Genomic DNA, 17221 nt, shown 5'->3' on the forward strand with positions numbered 1-17221 from the left:
TAGCACTGTATGTATAGAATCAGCCTGATAGTGCCAGTATAGCACTGTATGTATAGAATCAGCCGGATAGCGCCAGTATAGCACTGTATGTATAGACTCAGCCTGATAGTGCCAGTATAGCACTGTATGTATAGAATCAGCCTGATAGTGCCAGTATAGCACTGTATGTATAGAATCAGCCTGATAGCGCCAGTATAGCACTGTATGTATAGAATCAGCCTGATAGTGCCAGTATAGCACTGTACTTATAGAATCAGCCTGATAGTGCCAGTATAGCACTGTATGTATAGACTCAGCCTGATAGTGCCAGTATAGCACTGTATGTATAGAATCAGCCTGATAGCGCCAGTATAGCACTGTATGTATAGAATCAGCCTGATAGTGCCAGTATAGCACTGTATGTATAGAATCAGCCTGATAGTGCCAGTATAGCACTGTATGTATAGAATCAGCCTGATAGTGCCAGTATAGCACTGGCTTTAGGTTATATGGGAAAATCCTGGTGATTGGTGCGATTTAATGTTATTATTTTAGAGATTGCACTGATAATCTTGTTAACTAAGGGTTAAGTCCATGTCAGTACTGGAGAGTATTGTTTTCACAGTATGTTTATTGCAAAGACTACAAACAGGATGCATTGTGTTCCTGAAATGACAATACCAGACTGTGATCAGCGCCCCATCTGTTGGCTGCTTTAATCAAATATCATTGCTTAAAGGAAAACTTGAGTTATTTGCTACATGACACACAGAACGTTTTAGGATGCCGTAAGCTGCTGCTTTGGTAACATACAAATCAATGCATGTTGGAATAATAATCATTTCCACAATTGGACATGTTAAAAAATGTTCCTGTGCTCAGGTAATCCCATATATGTGTCCCTGCTGTGTACTGTGTAATGGCTGTGTCTGATCGTACAGGTACATGGTCTGATCATACTACAGGTCCTTGGCAGGGGACGATGTAAAAGAGAGTGGACAGCATTTGAATACAGTGGCTGCTTTCTGTGAGGTAAAGCATTGTTTTACCTCACAAAAAGAATCATCTGTGATCCTGTTCTGTAATGCCTGTATACCCGGCTCAGTAGATGTGGTATGAACAGCTGTAATGTGATATTTGTCCTGAGGTGTGATGACTATCACTAGGTGGCGCTAGACACTACTTGCATTAAGTAAATGCAGAGGTAGTCAGACAGGCCAAGATCATAAACCAAGAGGATAAACCAAGAGGACACGACAATACATGGGGGGCAGACAGAGATGAGGTAAAAGTACAAGCCAAAGGTCATGGCTCCAGGAGAGTACGTACCAAAATACAGGGAGCAGACGGGGACGTGGTTAAGAGGAAGTCCGAGGTCCGAAGCCGGGAAGTCACAACAGAAACAATGGGGGGACAGGCAGAGACGAGTCAACAACAGTCCGGAGTCAAGCGGCCAAGATCTGAACACTGACCACCACGGGAGCCAACAGCACAACTGTAACCAGGAGGTACGACTGGCGGCATCCTGAGCTAACACGCTCCCTAATGAAGCAGAGCAATCACAAGGAACGAGAAGCATCTGCGTGACACCTCCCAAGACAGCGTGAATCCCAGGGCTGTGAAACCACCAGCAGAGCATTCATCCTGCAAAACGCTCTGCACCATAAGCAACATATACCGACTCTGCAGGAGAGCACAGCAGAACAATGCAGAATGTTCTGCACATAGGAATCGTGACACTAAGGAAGGAGATTAATCTCCGAATCGCGTAGACCAAATAAAATCACTTTTTTATACATAATCCGACTGGACTCTGCCTTTTGCGGCAGCACGTTGATGTTAAACCCTTTCCCTGACATGTTTTGACTACACATATTGGGTTACTGCTGCAGCCGCTACATGTTTTTACAGTGGTTGTGACTTTCACAACACCCACAGGTGAACCTCCGTGATCTCTCCTCACCCCACCTCTCTGTTTGGATAAGACCCTTGTTACGGTGGTCGAGGGGCAGCGAGCGTCCGGGAGTGGAGCCACTGGCCGTACACTGGACTCCCTGAGGGAGCTAACCAGTCGCGAACCCCTATACAGGGATTGTCTGGCGCAGCCACAGGGGGCCTAAATGCCCGACTGCCAGGAACCAGTGGAGATCAGCTCTTACGGACTGGTAAAGTCTCTTAGCGTCTGATGCTGGTTTGCTCAGATGTGGCAGAATGGGGATGGTAACTTAGACTTGGCATCACAAATGGTGGTTCAGATGTGGCGGCACGGAAGATGGTGGCTCAGACATGATGGCACGGAGGTGGCAGCACAAAGATGGTAACTTGGACTTAGCAGGACGGATATGGAGACTCAGACGTGGCAGGACAGAGATGATGCCTCAGACGTGGCAGAACGGAGATGGTGGTAAAGGGCAGGCTCCAAGATGAGACACAGGTTAGGAACACGGAGCTGGAACTAGGACAAGGCAAGCAGAACTAGACACAGTAGAGTAATGGGACCTGATAACTAGCAGTGCACTAACTACTAGGCAACATTGCTCCGGCGCCTCCTCTAAGGGGAGGCAGTCTTCAATACCTTTCAGGGTGAGAAGACCTCTAGGATCACTTCCGGGTAATGGGACGCTGGCCCTCTAAGAAAAGGGGTGTGGCCGCACGCACCCTATGGGCACTTCTAGAAGGACTGCGTTTGGACTGGAAGCGGGAGGAGGCCACGGCAGAGCTCAGGGCAAGAACAGAGCACATGGAGCCGGGACACAGGTGAGGGGAACGGCGCCCCGCCTGGACCTGGGAGCCGAAGCATGCGGGGACGCCACGCTGTGATCAGAATGAGGCACTACAACCCTGCCTGCGCTTTTGTCTCCCACCTTACGTTTTTTGAATAACAAGATGGTGATTTGTTGCAGAAAAAAAAAACATCGGACACTACTTTAAATGTGGCAAATCGCTAATGAAAAAAGTTTTGTAATTTGTGGAAAAGCATTTACAGAATTACGGTAGATTGTATCACTGCCCAATAATAAAAATCTGGCCTCACTTGTCCCCTAATTATCTGATCTATTAGGCCACGCTCAGTATTTGGTCAGCAAATGAGGAGCAATCAGAGGAAAAGTATAATAGAGACATGGGGCGAAATATCAATGTCCTTTTTGTATCATTTTTAATTTTTGAAAACTTATATCGAGAAGAAAATGTAAATAAAAATATGAAATCTGGGTCTATTTCATACATTATTGTAAAAATAAAAAATATATTTTATTTTTTTTACAACCACAAGGAAGTGCGGAAAGTATTTTAATCTGCATTCCCCATGAGTAGAAATTATTTTTCTTTTATATACGGGTTAGAATTGTTTTAGGGCAGCCAGGCTTGAAATAGTTATTTTAGACTAGAAGTATCTTTTTTTTTTTCCCATTTTTCTTTTTTATTTATTTGTTTCATTTATTTTCTAAACTGTGCCACCCATAAAGTCCTGAAGTGTTAAGCAGGAAAAATGTGTGCTGGTTCTGCGCTGCGGTGACAAATGACCCGTGGAAAAGGAGCCCACAACACACAGGTGAGGAACATGCTATTTATTTGACGTATTTTGAAGCTATCCAGCTGCTTCTTCAAGAAAATCTGGTTAGTCCTTGTGATGGCAGAATATGATGGGTTGTGTATCATTTTGTGTAGGTTCATATTTTGGGCGCGGTGCTCTGTCTATTCTGTGTGTTATTTGTCCTGTCTGCAGGGTTATAACCCCCTGCAGTGCTTCTGTCCCAAGGTCTGGAGGAGGGGGACTGGGATCCACCCAAACTCTGTTTACCTGTGAGATTATTCATTCTGGCTGAGAAAGACAAGAGAGACAGAGTAAGATTCATCTTCTGGGGGAGAAGCTGCGGTTACATGCAGCACCCCAGAGAGCCGTTGAGAAACCCCGATTTTCCTGGAAAAGGACTGCTGGAGAATTGTGACTGATGACATTTATCCCACTTCTGACACCAATTGTTACAGGATCCTTCTTTCATATCACACAATTAACAGAGCGAGAGATGGATGAACAATCCAAAAATCCTTTATTCCAAGCAAAATCAGATGGTCCATAAAAATAATCCACCACACAGAGTCCAGGAACACGGATACAGTCCAGTAAGCGATAAATGTCCAGGGCTCTCTGGGGAGCTGCAGCTTCTCCCCCAGAGGATGAATCCTTCTGCCTTTCTCCCGAAGTTCCCAGATAGACTCAATAATCTCCCAGGTAAACAGATAGTTTGGGTGGATCCCAGGCCCCCCTACCCCAGACCTAGGGACAGAAGCACTGCAGGGGGTTATAACCCTGCAGGCAGGACAAATAATACATCAGAATGGACAGAGCACCACACCTAAAATATGAACCCACACAAAATGATACACAATCCACCATATTCCACCATCACCACCCTGAAAAAGAAACTGGATAGATTTGAAACGCGCCGAATAAACTGCATGATCTTCATCTTCGTGTCCTGGCCTCCTTTTCCACGAGTCATTTCTCACAGCAGTGCAGAACTAGCATGTCCCGATTCCTCTGTGCAGAGTGTGGAGACACGTGGGGCAGTGGGTGCTCTCCTCCGCTGACCTGGTGACCTTTAGAAAGACAGCATAGCCCAGGGCTCATCCTAACTGAACGCCCGACCTCCTTAACCATGGGCGGAACACTACTCAGACAACACAGGGTGAGGGAATCACAATATTAAGACTTTATTGGGTCCCCAAACAATTAATGGCACATAGCGCATAACCAGCAAAACCACAGAATGTAACAGGCAACAGTTTCTCCCCCTTCCGCTGGCTTACCAGGGATTAGAATGTCCGTGCCTCAGAGCTTCCAGGGCTATTTACTCCAAACCAAATGCACCCCGCTTTCGGCGGGCACCCACCGAGAATGGAATAACGCCAGATTTAGGAAGCTGTTTGAGGACCGCAAAGCCTGTAGTCAGGTGACTGCATTGTCCTAAGCTGGATTCCTTCCTTAGGTAGTCCTTGATATCTCAGCCGAGTCTTTGCATTCGATGCTGAAGTCCATGTAGTGTTATAATCCAGGTTCGGTTATGGCTTGCCAATCGGATCCGCAGATCCTAGATTGGTATCATGTAGCAAGAGTCTACCCGGGCAATGGACAGTCCTCTTTCTTATACCTCTGAGCTCTCCATTCAGACCATTGGGGTCTTCATGATTGGCGGATATGACTGGGCTCTTATTGGCTAGATTTCAATCCGTATACAGAATATCCCTAGTAGTAATGGTCTCTGGCAGAAACGGGTTAAAGACAGCTAATTAACATTGCATCTAGCAATACACATAGTAATACCATGGGAGGTTCGCATAAATGATTTGTCTGAGTATCTGACCTTCACTGGCCAAGGCAATTACATGAGTCAACAAGAACTTTAACAGTAGACTCCTAAGAGTCTTGTAGAATCAATGAGGGGCTTATTTCCCGTTTATGAACAAACTATCATCATGTCTGGCTGAATTTTAAGAAACTTACCCCATGCTAGGCACTGACAGAGTCCATGTCGTCACACAGAGCATCTCGCCTTTGGAGATGCTCTGCTGCACTTTCCTGTGTTACTAGCTAGCTGTGTTTGACAGCACAGGACTCCCTGTTGGTGCTGATTACTCAGGTGTCCCACCTTCCTGTTAATTGCTCAGGCTTCTTTACTGAACATGCTCACCCAGGACATCACCAGTTGTATTTTCTGGTTCTGCAGTTGTGCTGTTAGTTTGTGTTTCTTTTCTGATCCTTGTTCTCTGACCTTGGACCATTATTCTGCCCTCTCCCTGTCGTGACCTCCTGCTTGTTTTTCCTTGTACCGTTACCTGATCACGTATCTGCTTTCCCTCTGAACTTATTATGTGCTCTCCTGGACTTCTGACCCTCGGATATTGCCCTGGCTACGCCTCTGTTTTCTACTTGTGCTTATACGTGTCCTCCTGTTAATAGACCCCGGCTTTCCTGACTATGCTCCTTCCCACACTCCCTATAAGTAGTGACTAGCATCACATAGCACCAATTTTTCCGGTTTATCTCTTCATCTCCATGTGTGTTTGCAGCAGCTGAGGTTTCATACCCATTCAGTGTGTGTATCACACAAACCCAACATGTGAATGCACCACTGTCATTTGTACCCTGTTTTTAACCAGAACTGTATTGTACTTTTGCTCCCTCACGGCCTTCAAGCCATTAAGTCCTAAAAGACCTTTGAGGGATGTTTAAACATATTAATATTTCTTGTTACTGATTTCCCCTGTAACTGAGCCTGGTATATTAGCCCCAGTTGCAGAGGAAATTTCGCCTCTGACCTGCATAGCACAGCTGACTGGGTCTCCTAGTACCCAGCACCTGCTGGTTCACTCCCTACATCTGCCGATCACATGATTGCTGGGGTCTGAGGAGGAAGCACAGTCAGTGCATCCTAATCTGCATCCACAAGCGCTAGTTCAGTTTATGTCTACAACTCTGGAGAAGATATACATGGCAGTTATCCTTTTTATCTTCTTTGTGGAGTCTTGCTGTGTCTGACAGCCAGGTCCCCGCCTCCATTGCTGCACAATCTCATTCAAGCTACTTGCGCTGACATTCTAGAGCATCAGTTTAGCGCAGAGTAAAGGTGCGGGCTGCGCGAGTGTTTATAGTCTATGGGTGGTGCAGAAGTAGTTACCAATATGTATTGATTAATTCTTTTTACAACCTTTGGACTAAATTGCCCCATGTAGGCTTATCTGAAAAGCCAAATTCCAGCTGATGTCTTACTGACCCCAGACCTCGTGACTTAGTGTCCTAGGAACCTGTCATCAAGTTCTCCATGTTAAAGCTGTTATAACCATCTTCTGTACCCTGTTAAAGGGAATCTGTCACCAGGTTTTTGCTATGTAATCTGAGATCAGCATAATATAGGGAGTAGGGCCCAACAATTACAGTGATGTCACTTCCTGGCCTGTGTTTTGCTATTTCAATTCAATCAGTGTTTTATCAGCTGACAATTATCACTACAAGACAAATGGCCTTGTGCCCGCTGGTCTAACCACACCCCATCACTGATTAGCAGCTCTCTATCACTATACAATGTAGACAGAAAGCTGTGGTGTAGATTGGACTTCATGTAAATGGGGACTCGTTCCTTTTGAGTTCTGGATTGTCATATTAGAACAGGACACGCACTGAGTGTAATCCATCAATCACACCGATCTGTGGAGGCGGCACGGCCAATAATAGCGCCTTTATTCTCCGGGGAATGAAGTCTTCATCTCCAAGTGTTTTGGCCACAAGGGACTGGAAAATCAAGTTTTATAGGAGCACAAAAGGTGCCCTTAGTAGTGTCTGTTTATAGAGGGAATGAATGTATTGAAGAAGCTTTCCAAGAACAACAGACAGTGTGTGATCTTCTGTACATTTTATTTCCTCCTGATGAAGGGGGAATTTCTCCTTATTACTCCCAAAAATTGAGGACTGATTTCTGGAATGTTTATTGGAATAATTTTAATAGAGATGAAACTTATTGCTGAGGCTCCTATTAATATATATTTGACTCTCCGACTTATGGTGACTATTGGTCAAGGGTCACTGGATTGAGGAGTTAGTTGGTGCATTGGTTACTGACAGTACCCTTGTGGGTTTTTTGCCCTGTACTGGGACTCTGGGAGGCACAATTTTAGGGTTTTTTGCTTTTTTCTGTTGTTCTTTTTTGCAAATATGATAAAGTAAGGTATTGTATAAAGTGGTAAGTACAGCAATCTCACTACTTGTACTACGAGGGGCTGCTGATAAGTGTTTGGCTTTACCCAGAAAGAAACGAGCTAGGATGATGAAACTCTCCATTTCTTCCACACACTCTCCACTGATGACCACACACTTCTTACATCAGTATTCCATGTTCTGTAAGCCTAGAAAAAAGAAGGATTTCTGTTGTGCCTCAAACCAGGCATCCGTAGCAGCCATGGCATCACAAATGGTGGGAAGTTTGGTACCTTGAGGTGTTTCTTCAGGTTTGGAAACAGATGATAATCGGAGGGAGCTAGATCTGGTGAATAAGGTGGGTGGTCACCAGCTGGAAGCCCGGCTCTGCCAGTTTTGCCATTGGCGCTTGTGCGGTGTGAGCGGAGGCGTCGTCTTGCAGGAACAAGAGTCCTTTGGACAGCTTGCCGCACCTTTTGGCCTTCAGAGCTGCCTTCAATTGGTCCAAAATTTCACTGTAATACCTTGCATTGATGGTGGAACCCTTTTGAAGGTAGTCCACTAGCAGCACACCCTCCTTATCCCAGAACACAGACGCCATCACCTTAGTGGCTGAGTTTTGCCCGCTGATTTTCTTTGGACGAGGAGAAACCCTGTGCCTCCACTCTTTTGACTGCTCCTTGTTTTCAGGGTCATACAAATAAATGCAGGTCTCATCCATAGTGACCGGTCGCTCCAGGAAGATCTTATTAGTCTGGAAACACTGACAAATGGAGCGGGAAGTTGTCACTTGCTGCTTCTCTGATCTGTTGTCAGACATTTGGGGACCCACTTTGCAGAAGCTTCCTCATTTCCAAATGTTCATGGATAATGACACAAACACGTTCCCGGGAAATCCCTATGATGTCTGCTCTTGCTTTAGCTGAAACTCGTGGATTCTCCAGTATGAGGTTGTGCGCAGCATCGACGATCTCTGGAACAACAACCAGTCTCGGTCGTCCAGGACGTTCCTCATCATTGGGGCTGAAGTGGCCCATTTTACACTTGACAACCCAGTTCTTACCTGTGGAATATGAAGGGCATTGATCCTCCAATGTCTGCGACATATCACCATGGATATCCTTCGCAGGCATTATATCGACTAGTCTCATCATTATGGACACAGGCATAGTATCTTCTGGTCTTCATCATCATGGGCATAGACATATTATCTTCCTTGTCTCCAGTATCATGGGTGGAGGCATAGCATTTTCTAATCTCCATGGGTGCTGCCATGCTGTTGTAGACACATTTTCCAAAGAGCTTCTGAAAAATTTCAGCAAGAAGCTGATAATTTTCTTTGGGTAGTTGCACAACTAAAGAATCAGTGAAGTTTTGTGTGCACAGGTGTGTACGATAGTGGGAGTTATTAGACTCTTGCCATGTAGTACTAAAGAAATCACTAAAGATCTATCCAGACTATTATAAGTTCAGGGTTGTTCCTAGAACCAAAATGTATGGAATCTTAGTGGTATAATTACTATGTGCACCTTATCGTGTTCTGGCTGTCTCCTATTAGCACGCGCAGCATGTTGTGCACAACCTACAAAGCCATTGACAATACATAATTAATTTCTAATACAAGGTCTGCAACTTTTATGAGTCAACCAAATCTTGGAACTCACACGCTGATACTTTGTACTCCAGATTAACACTTTCTGTATTGAGCGACAGCTGCAGCCCATACAAATTACAGGGTTTTCCCCAATATAATCACGTCCTTTGGTCGCAGCACTCCCTTGAAGGGGTTGTCCGGTGCTGTTCACTTCTGTATTGGGAGGAGAGCAATGCTAATGATGTTGTGCTTCCATATCAGCATCATTCATCTGTCATCCAATACAGCTGAAAGTGAATCTTCCTCAATTCTAGAGAAAATTTGGTGTATATGCATGAAATACAATCAAACCAGAAATCTATGTTACCAATAGATATTGTTCTCAACGGAGAAAACCAATAATGATCAACATGAGATACCTGTAAAAAAATATAAAATGTCAATAACGTATTACCTACTTGACTATCCATAACCGCATCATTTATATACACACGTGGTCAAAATTGTTAAGGCCCTGTCACACACAGAGATAAATCTTTGGCAGATCTGTGGTTGCAGTGAAATTGTGGACAATCAGTGGCAGGTTTGTGGCTGTGTACAAATGGAACAATATCTCCATGATTTCACTGCAACCACAGATCTGCCAAAGATTTATCTCTGTGTGTGACGGGGCCTTTAGTCCTCTCGTTTAATGAAAGAAAAGCCCACAATGGTCACAGAAATAACTTGCATCTGACAAAAGTAATAATAAATAACAAATCTATGAAAATGAACAAGTGAAAGTCAGACATTGCTGCTTTTCTGCTTCCACAGAATTTAAAAAAAAATAAAACTCATAAAATCGGCCTCCCCCCTCCTTTTCCTCCCTCCTCCCTTCTCCTTCCTCCCTCCTCCCTCTTTCCTCTTTCCACTTTCCTCTTTCCTCCTCCCTTTCCTCTTTCCTCCTCCCTTTCCTCTTTCCTCCTCCCTCTTTCCTCCTCCCTCTTTCCTCCTCCCTCTTTCCTCCTCCCTCTTTCCTCTTTCCTCCTCCCTTTCCTCTTTCCTCCTCCCTTTCCTCTTTCCTCCTCCCTTTCCTCTTTCCTCCTCCCTTTCCTCTTTCCTCCTCCCTCTTTCCTCTTTCCTCTTTCCTCCTCCCTCTTTCCTCTTTCCTCCTCCCTCTTTCCTTTTTCCTCCTCCCTCTTTCCTTTTTCCTCCTCCCTCTTTCCTTTTTTCTCCTCCCTCTTTCCTCCTTCCTCTTTCCTCTTTCCTCCTCCCTCTTTCCTCCTTCCTCTTTCCTCTTTCCTCCTCCCTTTCCTCTTTCCTCCTCCTTTTCCTCTTTCCTCCTCCCTCTTTCCTCTTTCCTCCTCCCTCTTTCCTCTTTCCTCCTCCCTCTTTCCTCCTCCCTCTTTCCTCTTTCCTCCTCCCTCTTTCCTCTTTCCTCCTCCCTCTTTCCTCTTTCCTCCTCCCTCTTTCCTCTTTCCTCCTCCCTCTTTCCTCCTCCCTCTTTCCTCCTCCCTCTTTCCTCTTTCCTCTTTCCTCCTCCCTCTTTCCTCCTCCCTCTTTCCTCTTTCCTTCTCCCACTTTCTTCTTTCCTCCCTCTTTCCTCCTCCCTCTTTCCTCTTTCCTCCTCCCTTTTTCCTCTTTCCTCCTCCCTCTTTCCTCTTTCCTCCTCCCTCTTTCCTCTTTCCTCTTCCCTCTTTCCTCTTTCCTCCTCCCTCTTTCCTCTTTCCTCTTTCCTCCTCCCTCTTTCCTCCTCCCTCTTTCCTCTTTCCTTCTCCCACTTTCTTCTTTCCTCCTCCCTCTTTCCTCCTCCCTCTTTCCTCTTTCCCATTCTTGGGTGTTTTTAGCTGTGTGTTTTGGGTCATTATCCTGTTGCAAGACCCATGACCTGCGACTGAGACCAAGCTTTCTGACACTGGGCAGCACATTTCTCTCTAGAATCCCTTGATAGTCTTGAGATTTCATTGTACTCTGCACAGATTCAAGACCCCCTGTGCCAGATGCAGGAAAGCAGCCCCAGAACATAACGGAGCCTCCTCCATGTTTCACAGTAGGGACAGTGTTCTTTTCTTGTTATGCTTCATTTTTCCATCTGTTTACATGGCTCATATGTCTTGTCAAAAAGTTCCATTTTTGTCTCATCTGTCCATAGGACACTCTCCCATAAGCTTTGTGGCTTGTCAACATGTAGTTTGGCAAATTCCAGTCTGGCTTTTTTATGATTTTTTTTTTTTCTTCAACAATGTCGTCCTCCATGGTCATCTCCCATGAAGTCCACTTTGGCTCAAACAACGACGGATGGTGCAATCTGACACTGATGTTCCTTTAGCTTGACGATCACCTTTAATCTCTTTAGACGTTTTTCTGGGCTCTTTTGTTACCATTCGTATTTTCCATCTCTTTGATTTGTCATCAATTTTCCTCCTCCACGTCCAGGGAGGTTGGTTACAGTCCCATGGCTCTTAAATTTCTGAATAATATGTTGAACTGTAGTCACAGGAACATCAAGCTGCTTGGAGATGGAGATGGTCTTATAACCTTTATCTTTAACATGCTTGTCTATTATTTTCTTTCTAATCTGCTGAGACAACTCTTTCCTTCGCTTCCTCTGGTCCATGCTGAGTATGGTACACATTATCTCACCAAACAGCACAGTGAGTATCTGTAGCCCTATATACAGGCCCACTGACTGATTACAAGATTGTAGACACCTGTGATGCTAATTAGTGGACACACCTTGATGTAACATGTCCCTTTTGTCACCTGATTTTCAGGGGCGCCATCATTTCTGTCCAGGCTATTTCTATGGCAGCAGAAAAGCAGCAATGTCTGACTTTCATTTGTTCATTTTCATAGATTTTTAATTTATTATTACTTTTGTCAGATTCAAGTTATTTCTGTGACCATTGTGGGGTTGTTCTTTCATTAAACGAGGGGTGAGGGGGACCGACTATTATGACCATGTGTGTATATTTAGATATCTGTGTGGACTGTCAGCAAGCTATTCTTAGAATTACCCGTACATGATATAAATGTTAATGCAAAGCGGCTGAGACCTGAGCGAGCCTTCATTTGATTCTGTCACACAAAGTTTACTGTGAACCTGCTGACACTCGGCTCCTCCTATGACATCAGATTCACTATATCGAAAAGTATCATTGGACACTTCACCCCTCTAACTACAAATTGACTTTGTTATAACCATCTCTTCCTGTTTTATTAAGGAGAATGGCACATTTAGTAGGATCACAGTAATTATTTTTTTTTTTTATATACGGTAGTTACCCATTACTGGAGAGTAGGGGGCCTGCAGCACTGTGGAGAAGCAGTGTGCTGTTGGTAAAAGTAGTTTTTGCAGATAAGATAATCACCCACCATTTAGCTACCAGAAGCCTGATGCCCAGAGGGTTCAGATGGAGAAGCAGAAAGAAACTTTAGAGCTTGGATTGTATATGAATAATAGTTATGCCTCGTGATTAATATTGTCATTAAGTGAATTACATTTTCATAGTTAAATTCATTTTCTAGGACTACAAAGCACGTGGAGGGATCTGGTTTGGAATTCCTGCCGTGTCACATGTGATATAACCTCCTAGTCTTGTGATATAAAGTATAAGTACATGTATTGCTGTGACCATCGCCTTCATATTGTGTTCTTCACAGACAAGGAGAGCCTGATTACAGACAGCGGCAAGCTGTACGCCCTGGACCTGCTGCTCACGCGCCTCAAGTCACAGGGACACAGAGTCCTTATTTACTCTCAGATGACGCGGATGATAGATTTGCTGGAGGTAATAACCCGTCCCGGAGACAGCCATGTATAGAGTCAGACCTGTACAATCATCCAGGTTATATATATATATATATATATATATATATATATGTAAATGGAATATCCCCACTTGTTATAGTATAGGCTTTCAGAGCGCTGTCTGACAGTCACATGACGTCTCACGGGGCTGTGCTCCAATCCTCTGCACAGTGGATGGCGCTAGTGTGCAAAATAACAAAAAACGACATGGAGACCACAGGTGTAACGGTACTTCCATATGATCTGCCATAACATCATTACATGGTAATACCTCTTTAAGCCTAATATTCAATCAGTCCTAACAATTTGCTTTAAAATGAAGGTGTGGATAGATGGCAGCTATGACATAATGCAGGGATGCTAGGATTTAAAGGGGTGTTCCATTTTTTTAAAAATCCCTGTCCCCCGACTTCAGTTTGTTTAAAAAAAAAACAAACAAAAATAACCCCCATACCTGTGCATTACTCATCCTCCATGGGTCTACTGGCTGCAGCACTGACATCACATCACATCCATAGAGCGTTTTACTCACCCTCCCTGGGTCCACCACTGAGTCTCTGCCTGTTGTTTCTGGTGTCTGTTATTGGCTGCAGCGCTGATGTCACATCAATAGTACTTTACTCACCCTCCTTGGGTCCACCGCAAAGGTTCCACCTGCTGTTTCTGGTGCCTGTTATTGGCTGCAGCGCTGATGTCATATCGACAGTTCTTTACTCACTCTCCCTGGGTCCACTGCAGAGGCTCCACCTGCTGTTTCTGGTGGCTGTTATTGGCTGCAGCGCTGATGTCATATCGATAGTTATTTACTCACCCTCCCTGGGTCCACCGCTGAGTTTCCGCCTGCTGTTTCTGGTGTCTGTTATTGGCTGCAGCACTGATGTCATATCGATAGTTCTTTACTCACTCTCCCTGGGTCCACCGCTGAGTTTCCGCCTGCTGTTTCTGGTGTCTGTTATTGGCTGCAGCACTGATGTCATATCGATAGTTCTTTACTCACCCTCCCTGGGTCCACCGCTGAGTTTCCGCCTGCTGTTTCAGCTGTCTGTTATTGGCTGCAGCGCTGACGTCACATCAGTAGAGCTGCAGACAATAACCTTGCGCACGAGTTCTGCCAAAGCAAATGGCGTGAGCCACTCAGAGCAGCTCAGTGACTTAATGCAGCGATGGCAGAACCCGGACGCTGCAGAGACTCAGCACTGGACCTGGGGAGGGGGGGGGGTAAAGCACAGTTGTTGTTTTTTAAGCTATCCAGGGATCAGGGGATTTTTCGACATCGGGAAGCCACTTTAACTTCCTGCACAGTCTGCAGCACTTGTCATGATGAGAACGCTGCATATAAAAAGAGAGTTGGAACTTTAACCCAATCATTCCCACATGCATTGAGTATAGCAGATTTGATGAAGTTGGTGCAACATAAACATATATTTTTTTTATTGTAGGAATATATGGTGTATAGAAAGCACACATACATGCGATTAGACGGGTCTTCCAAGATCTCTGAGAGACGAGACATGGTGGCGGACTTCCAGAGCAGGTAACAGCATTGAGACGTGTGTTGGGGAACATGTAGCATGCATGTCACGCTTCTGGTGAAGGGAATCTGTTGGCAGGTTTTCACTATGTAATCAGAGAGCAGCATGATGTAGGGGCTTAGACCCTGATGCCTGCATTGTGTTACTTGCTGTCATTTGGATACAATCACAATATCCTCTACTGCAAATCTAGCAGTGCTCTGAATGCTGAGCTGTGATACACCTCTGGAATCAGGGTCTCTGCCCCTACACAATGGAACAAGCACCTGGTGACAGAATCCCTTTGTAGACTTTTTCTAGGATTTATATATTGATGACATACCCAAAGGTTATTAATATGATCTCATGGGGGCCCCGCACCCAGTGTCCCCCACCTATCAGCTGGTGTCTGCTTCAGTGCAGAGGTATCAATGTAATCTGTATTGCAGCTCCACTACAGCCATGTCTTTACTGTACATAATCCCGCTGACCGCTTCTCTTAAGAATATGAAACTAATAAATGATTTTTCCCACTTAGGACGGACATATTTGTGTTCCTGCTGAGCACTAGGGCTGGAGGCCTCGGGATTAATCTCACTGCTGCGGACACGGTAAGACGTGGGAGATAGACCCCACAATCTATTATAAGTCCCTATTGTGTACTTGTCCTTATTGCACAGTCATTACTACCCCCTAACACTGCACTTTTTGTCTTCCTCCTATTATTCTCGTTTAGGTGATTTTCTATGACAGCGACTGGAACCCAACTGTCGACCAACAGGCCATGGACCGAGCTCACCGTCTGGGTCAGACCAAGCAGGTCACTGTTTACAGACTGATATGTAAAGGCACCATTGAAGAGCGCATACTGCAGAGGGCGAAAGAGAAAAGTGAGGTGAGGCACGTCCTGTGTCCAGTTACCAAAATGTCTGTATAAGAAGGTGCACACACTAACATGGATCATAGTAATAGACATTGAGTTTCCCGCCATATCTAGATTTATTTCCCCCTTATACTCATTTATTGCTTTATTACTGGTATAAACATTACTATATTATTTGAATGTCCAAAGGAACATTACACCGTGTGCAGAATTATTAGGCAAGTTGTATTTTAGAGGATTTTTTTATTATTGATCAACAACTATTTTCTCAATCATCCCAAAAGACTCATAAATATCAAAGCTTAATATTATTGGCAGTTGGAGGGGTTTTTAGATTTGGCTATCTTAGGAGGATCTGTTTGTGCAGGTAACTATTACTGTGCAGAATTATTGGAAAACTTAATAAAAAACAAATCTATTCCCATCTCACTTGTTTATTTTCACCAGGTAAACCAATATAACTGCACAAAATTTAGAAATAAACATTTCTGACATGCAAAAACAAAACCCCAAAAAAATGAGTGACCAATATAGCCCCCTTTCTTTCTGATGACACTCAGCAGCCGACCATCCATAGATTCTGTCATTGCTTGATCTGTTTACCATCCACATTGCATGCAGCAGCCACCACAGCCTCCAGACACTGCTCCCAGAGGTGGACTGTTTTCCCTCCCTGTAGATCTCACATTTTATGAGGGACCACAGGTTCTCTATGGGGTTCAGATCAGGTGAACAAGGGGGACATGTCATTATTTTTTCATCTTTTAGACCTTTACTGTCCAGCCACGCTGTGGAGTAGTTGGATGCATGTGATGTAGCATTGTCCTGCATGAAAATCATGTTTTTTCTTCCTGTACCACTGCTTGAAGAAGATGTCTTCCAGAAACTGGCAGTAGGTCTGGGAGTTGAGCTTCACTCCATCCTCAACTCGAAAAGGTCCCACAAGTTGATCTTTGCTGATCCCACCCAATACCAGTTCCCACCTCCACCTTGCTGGCGTCTGAGTTGGAGTGGAGCTCTCTGCCCTTTACTGATCCAGCCTCTGGCCCATCCATCTGCCCATCAAGAGTCACTCTCATTTCATCAGTCCATAAAACCTTTGATAAATCAATCTTCAGATATTTCTTGGCCCAGTCTTGAGGTTTTATCTCATGTTTCTTGTTCAGAGGTGGTGGTTTTCAGCCTTCCTTATCTTGGCCTGTCCCTGAGTATGGCACCCCTTGTGCTTTTTGATACTCCAGTAACGTTGCAGCTCTGAAATATGGCCAAACTGGTGGCAAATGGCATCTTGGCAGCTTCATGCTTGATTTTCCTCAATTCATGGGCAGTTATTTTGCACCTTTTTTGCCCAACACGCTTCTTGCGACCCTGTTGGCTATTTGCCATGAAACGCTTGATTGTTCGGTGATCACGCTTCAAAAGTTTGGCAATTTCAAGACTGCTGCGTCCCTCTGCAAGACATCGCACAATATGGACTTTTCAGAGCCCGTCACATCTCTCTTTTGACCCATTTTGCCAAAGGAAAGGAAGTTGCCTAATAATTAAGCCCCCCTTATATAGGGTGTTGTGTCATTACACCGCACCCTCCTCATTAGAGATGCACATCACCTGATTTACTTAGTTTGTATAGGCTGAGAGCCAACTACCCCTTGGAGTAGGACGACATGTATAACAAGTATCATGTGATCAAAATACTCATTTGCCTAATAATTCTGCACACAGTGTATATACCTACAAATAAAACATACCAATACTCGTATTTAGTATAAAT

General features: G+C 44.5%; 1 protein-coding gene across 1 annotated transcript in view; it reads left to right on the plus strand.

The window, feature by feature from the left end:
* Positions 1-17221, plus strand: part of INO80 (INO80 complex ATPase subunit) — a 322016-nt gene that overhangs the window by 232638 nt on the left and 72157 nt on the right. The window contains exons 27-30 of the mRNA XM_075331242.1: positions 12909-13036; positions 14496-14590; positions 15106-15178; positions 15304-15462. Coding sequence (XP_075187357.1) covers positions 12909-13036; positions 14496-14590; positions 15106-15178; positions 15304-15462 — 455 coding nt within the window. The remainder of the gene's footprint in view (positions 1-12908; positions 13037-14495; positions 14591-15105; positions 15179-15303; positions 15463-17221) is intronic.

This window comes from Anomaloglossus baeobatrachus, chromosome 12 (assembly GCF_048569485.1).
Source record: "Anomaloglossus baeobatrachus isolate aAnoBae1 chromosome 12, aAnoBae1.hap1, whole genome shotgun sequence".
In the NCBI taxonomy this organism is placed as follows: domain Eukaryota; kingdom Metazoa; phylum Chordata; class Amphibia; order Anura; family Aromobatidae; genus Anomaloglossus; species Anomaloglossus baeobatrachus.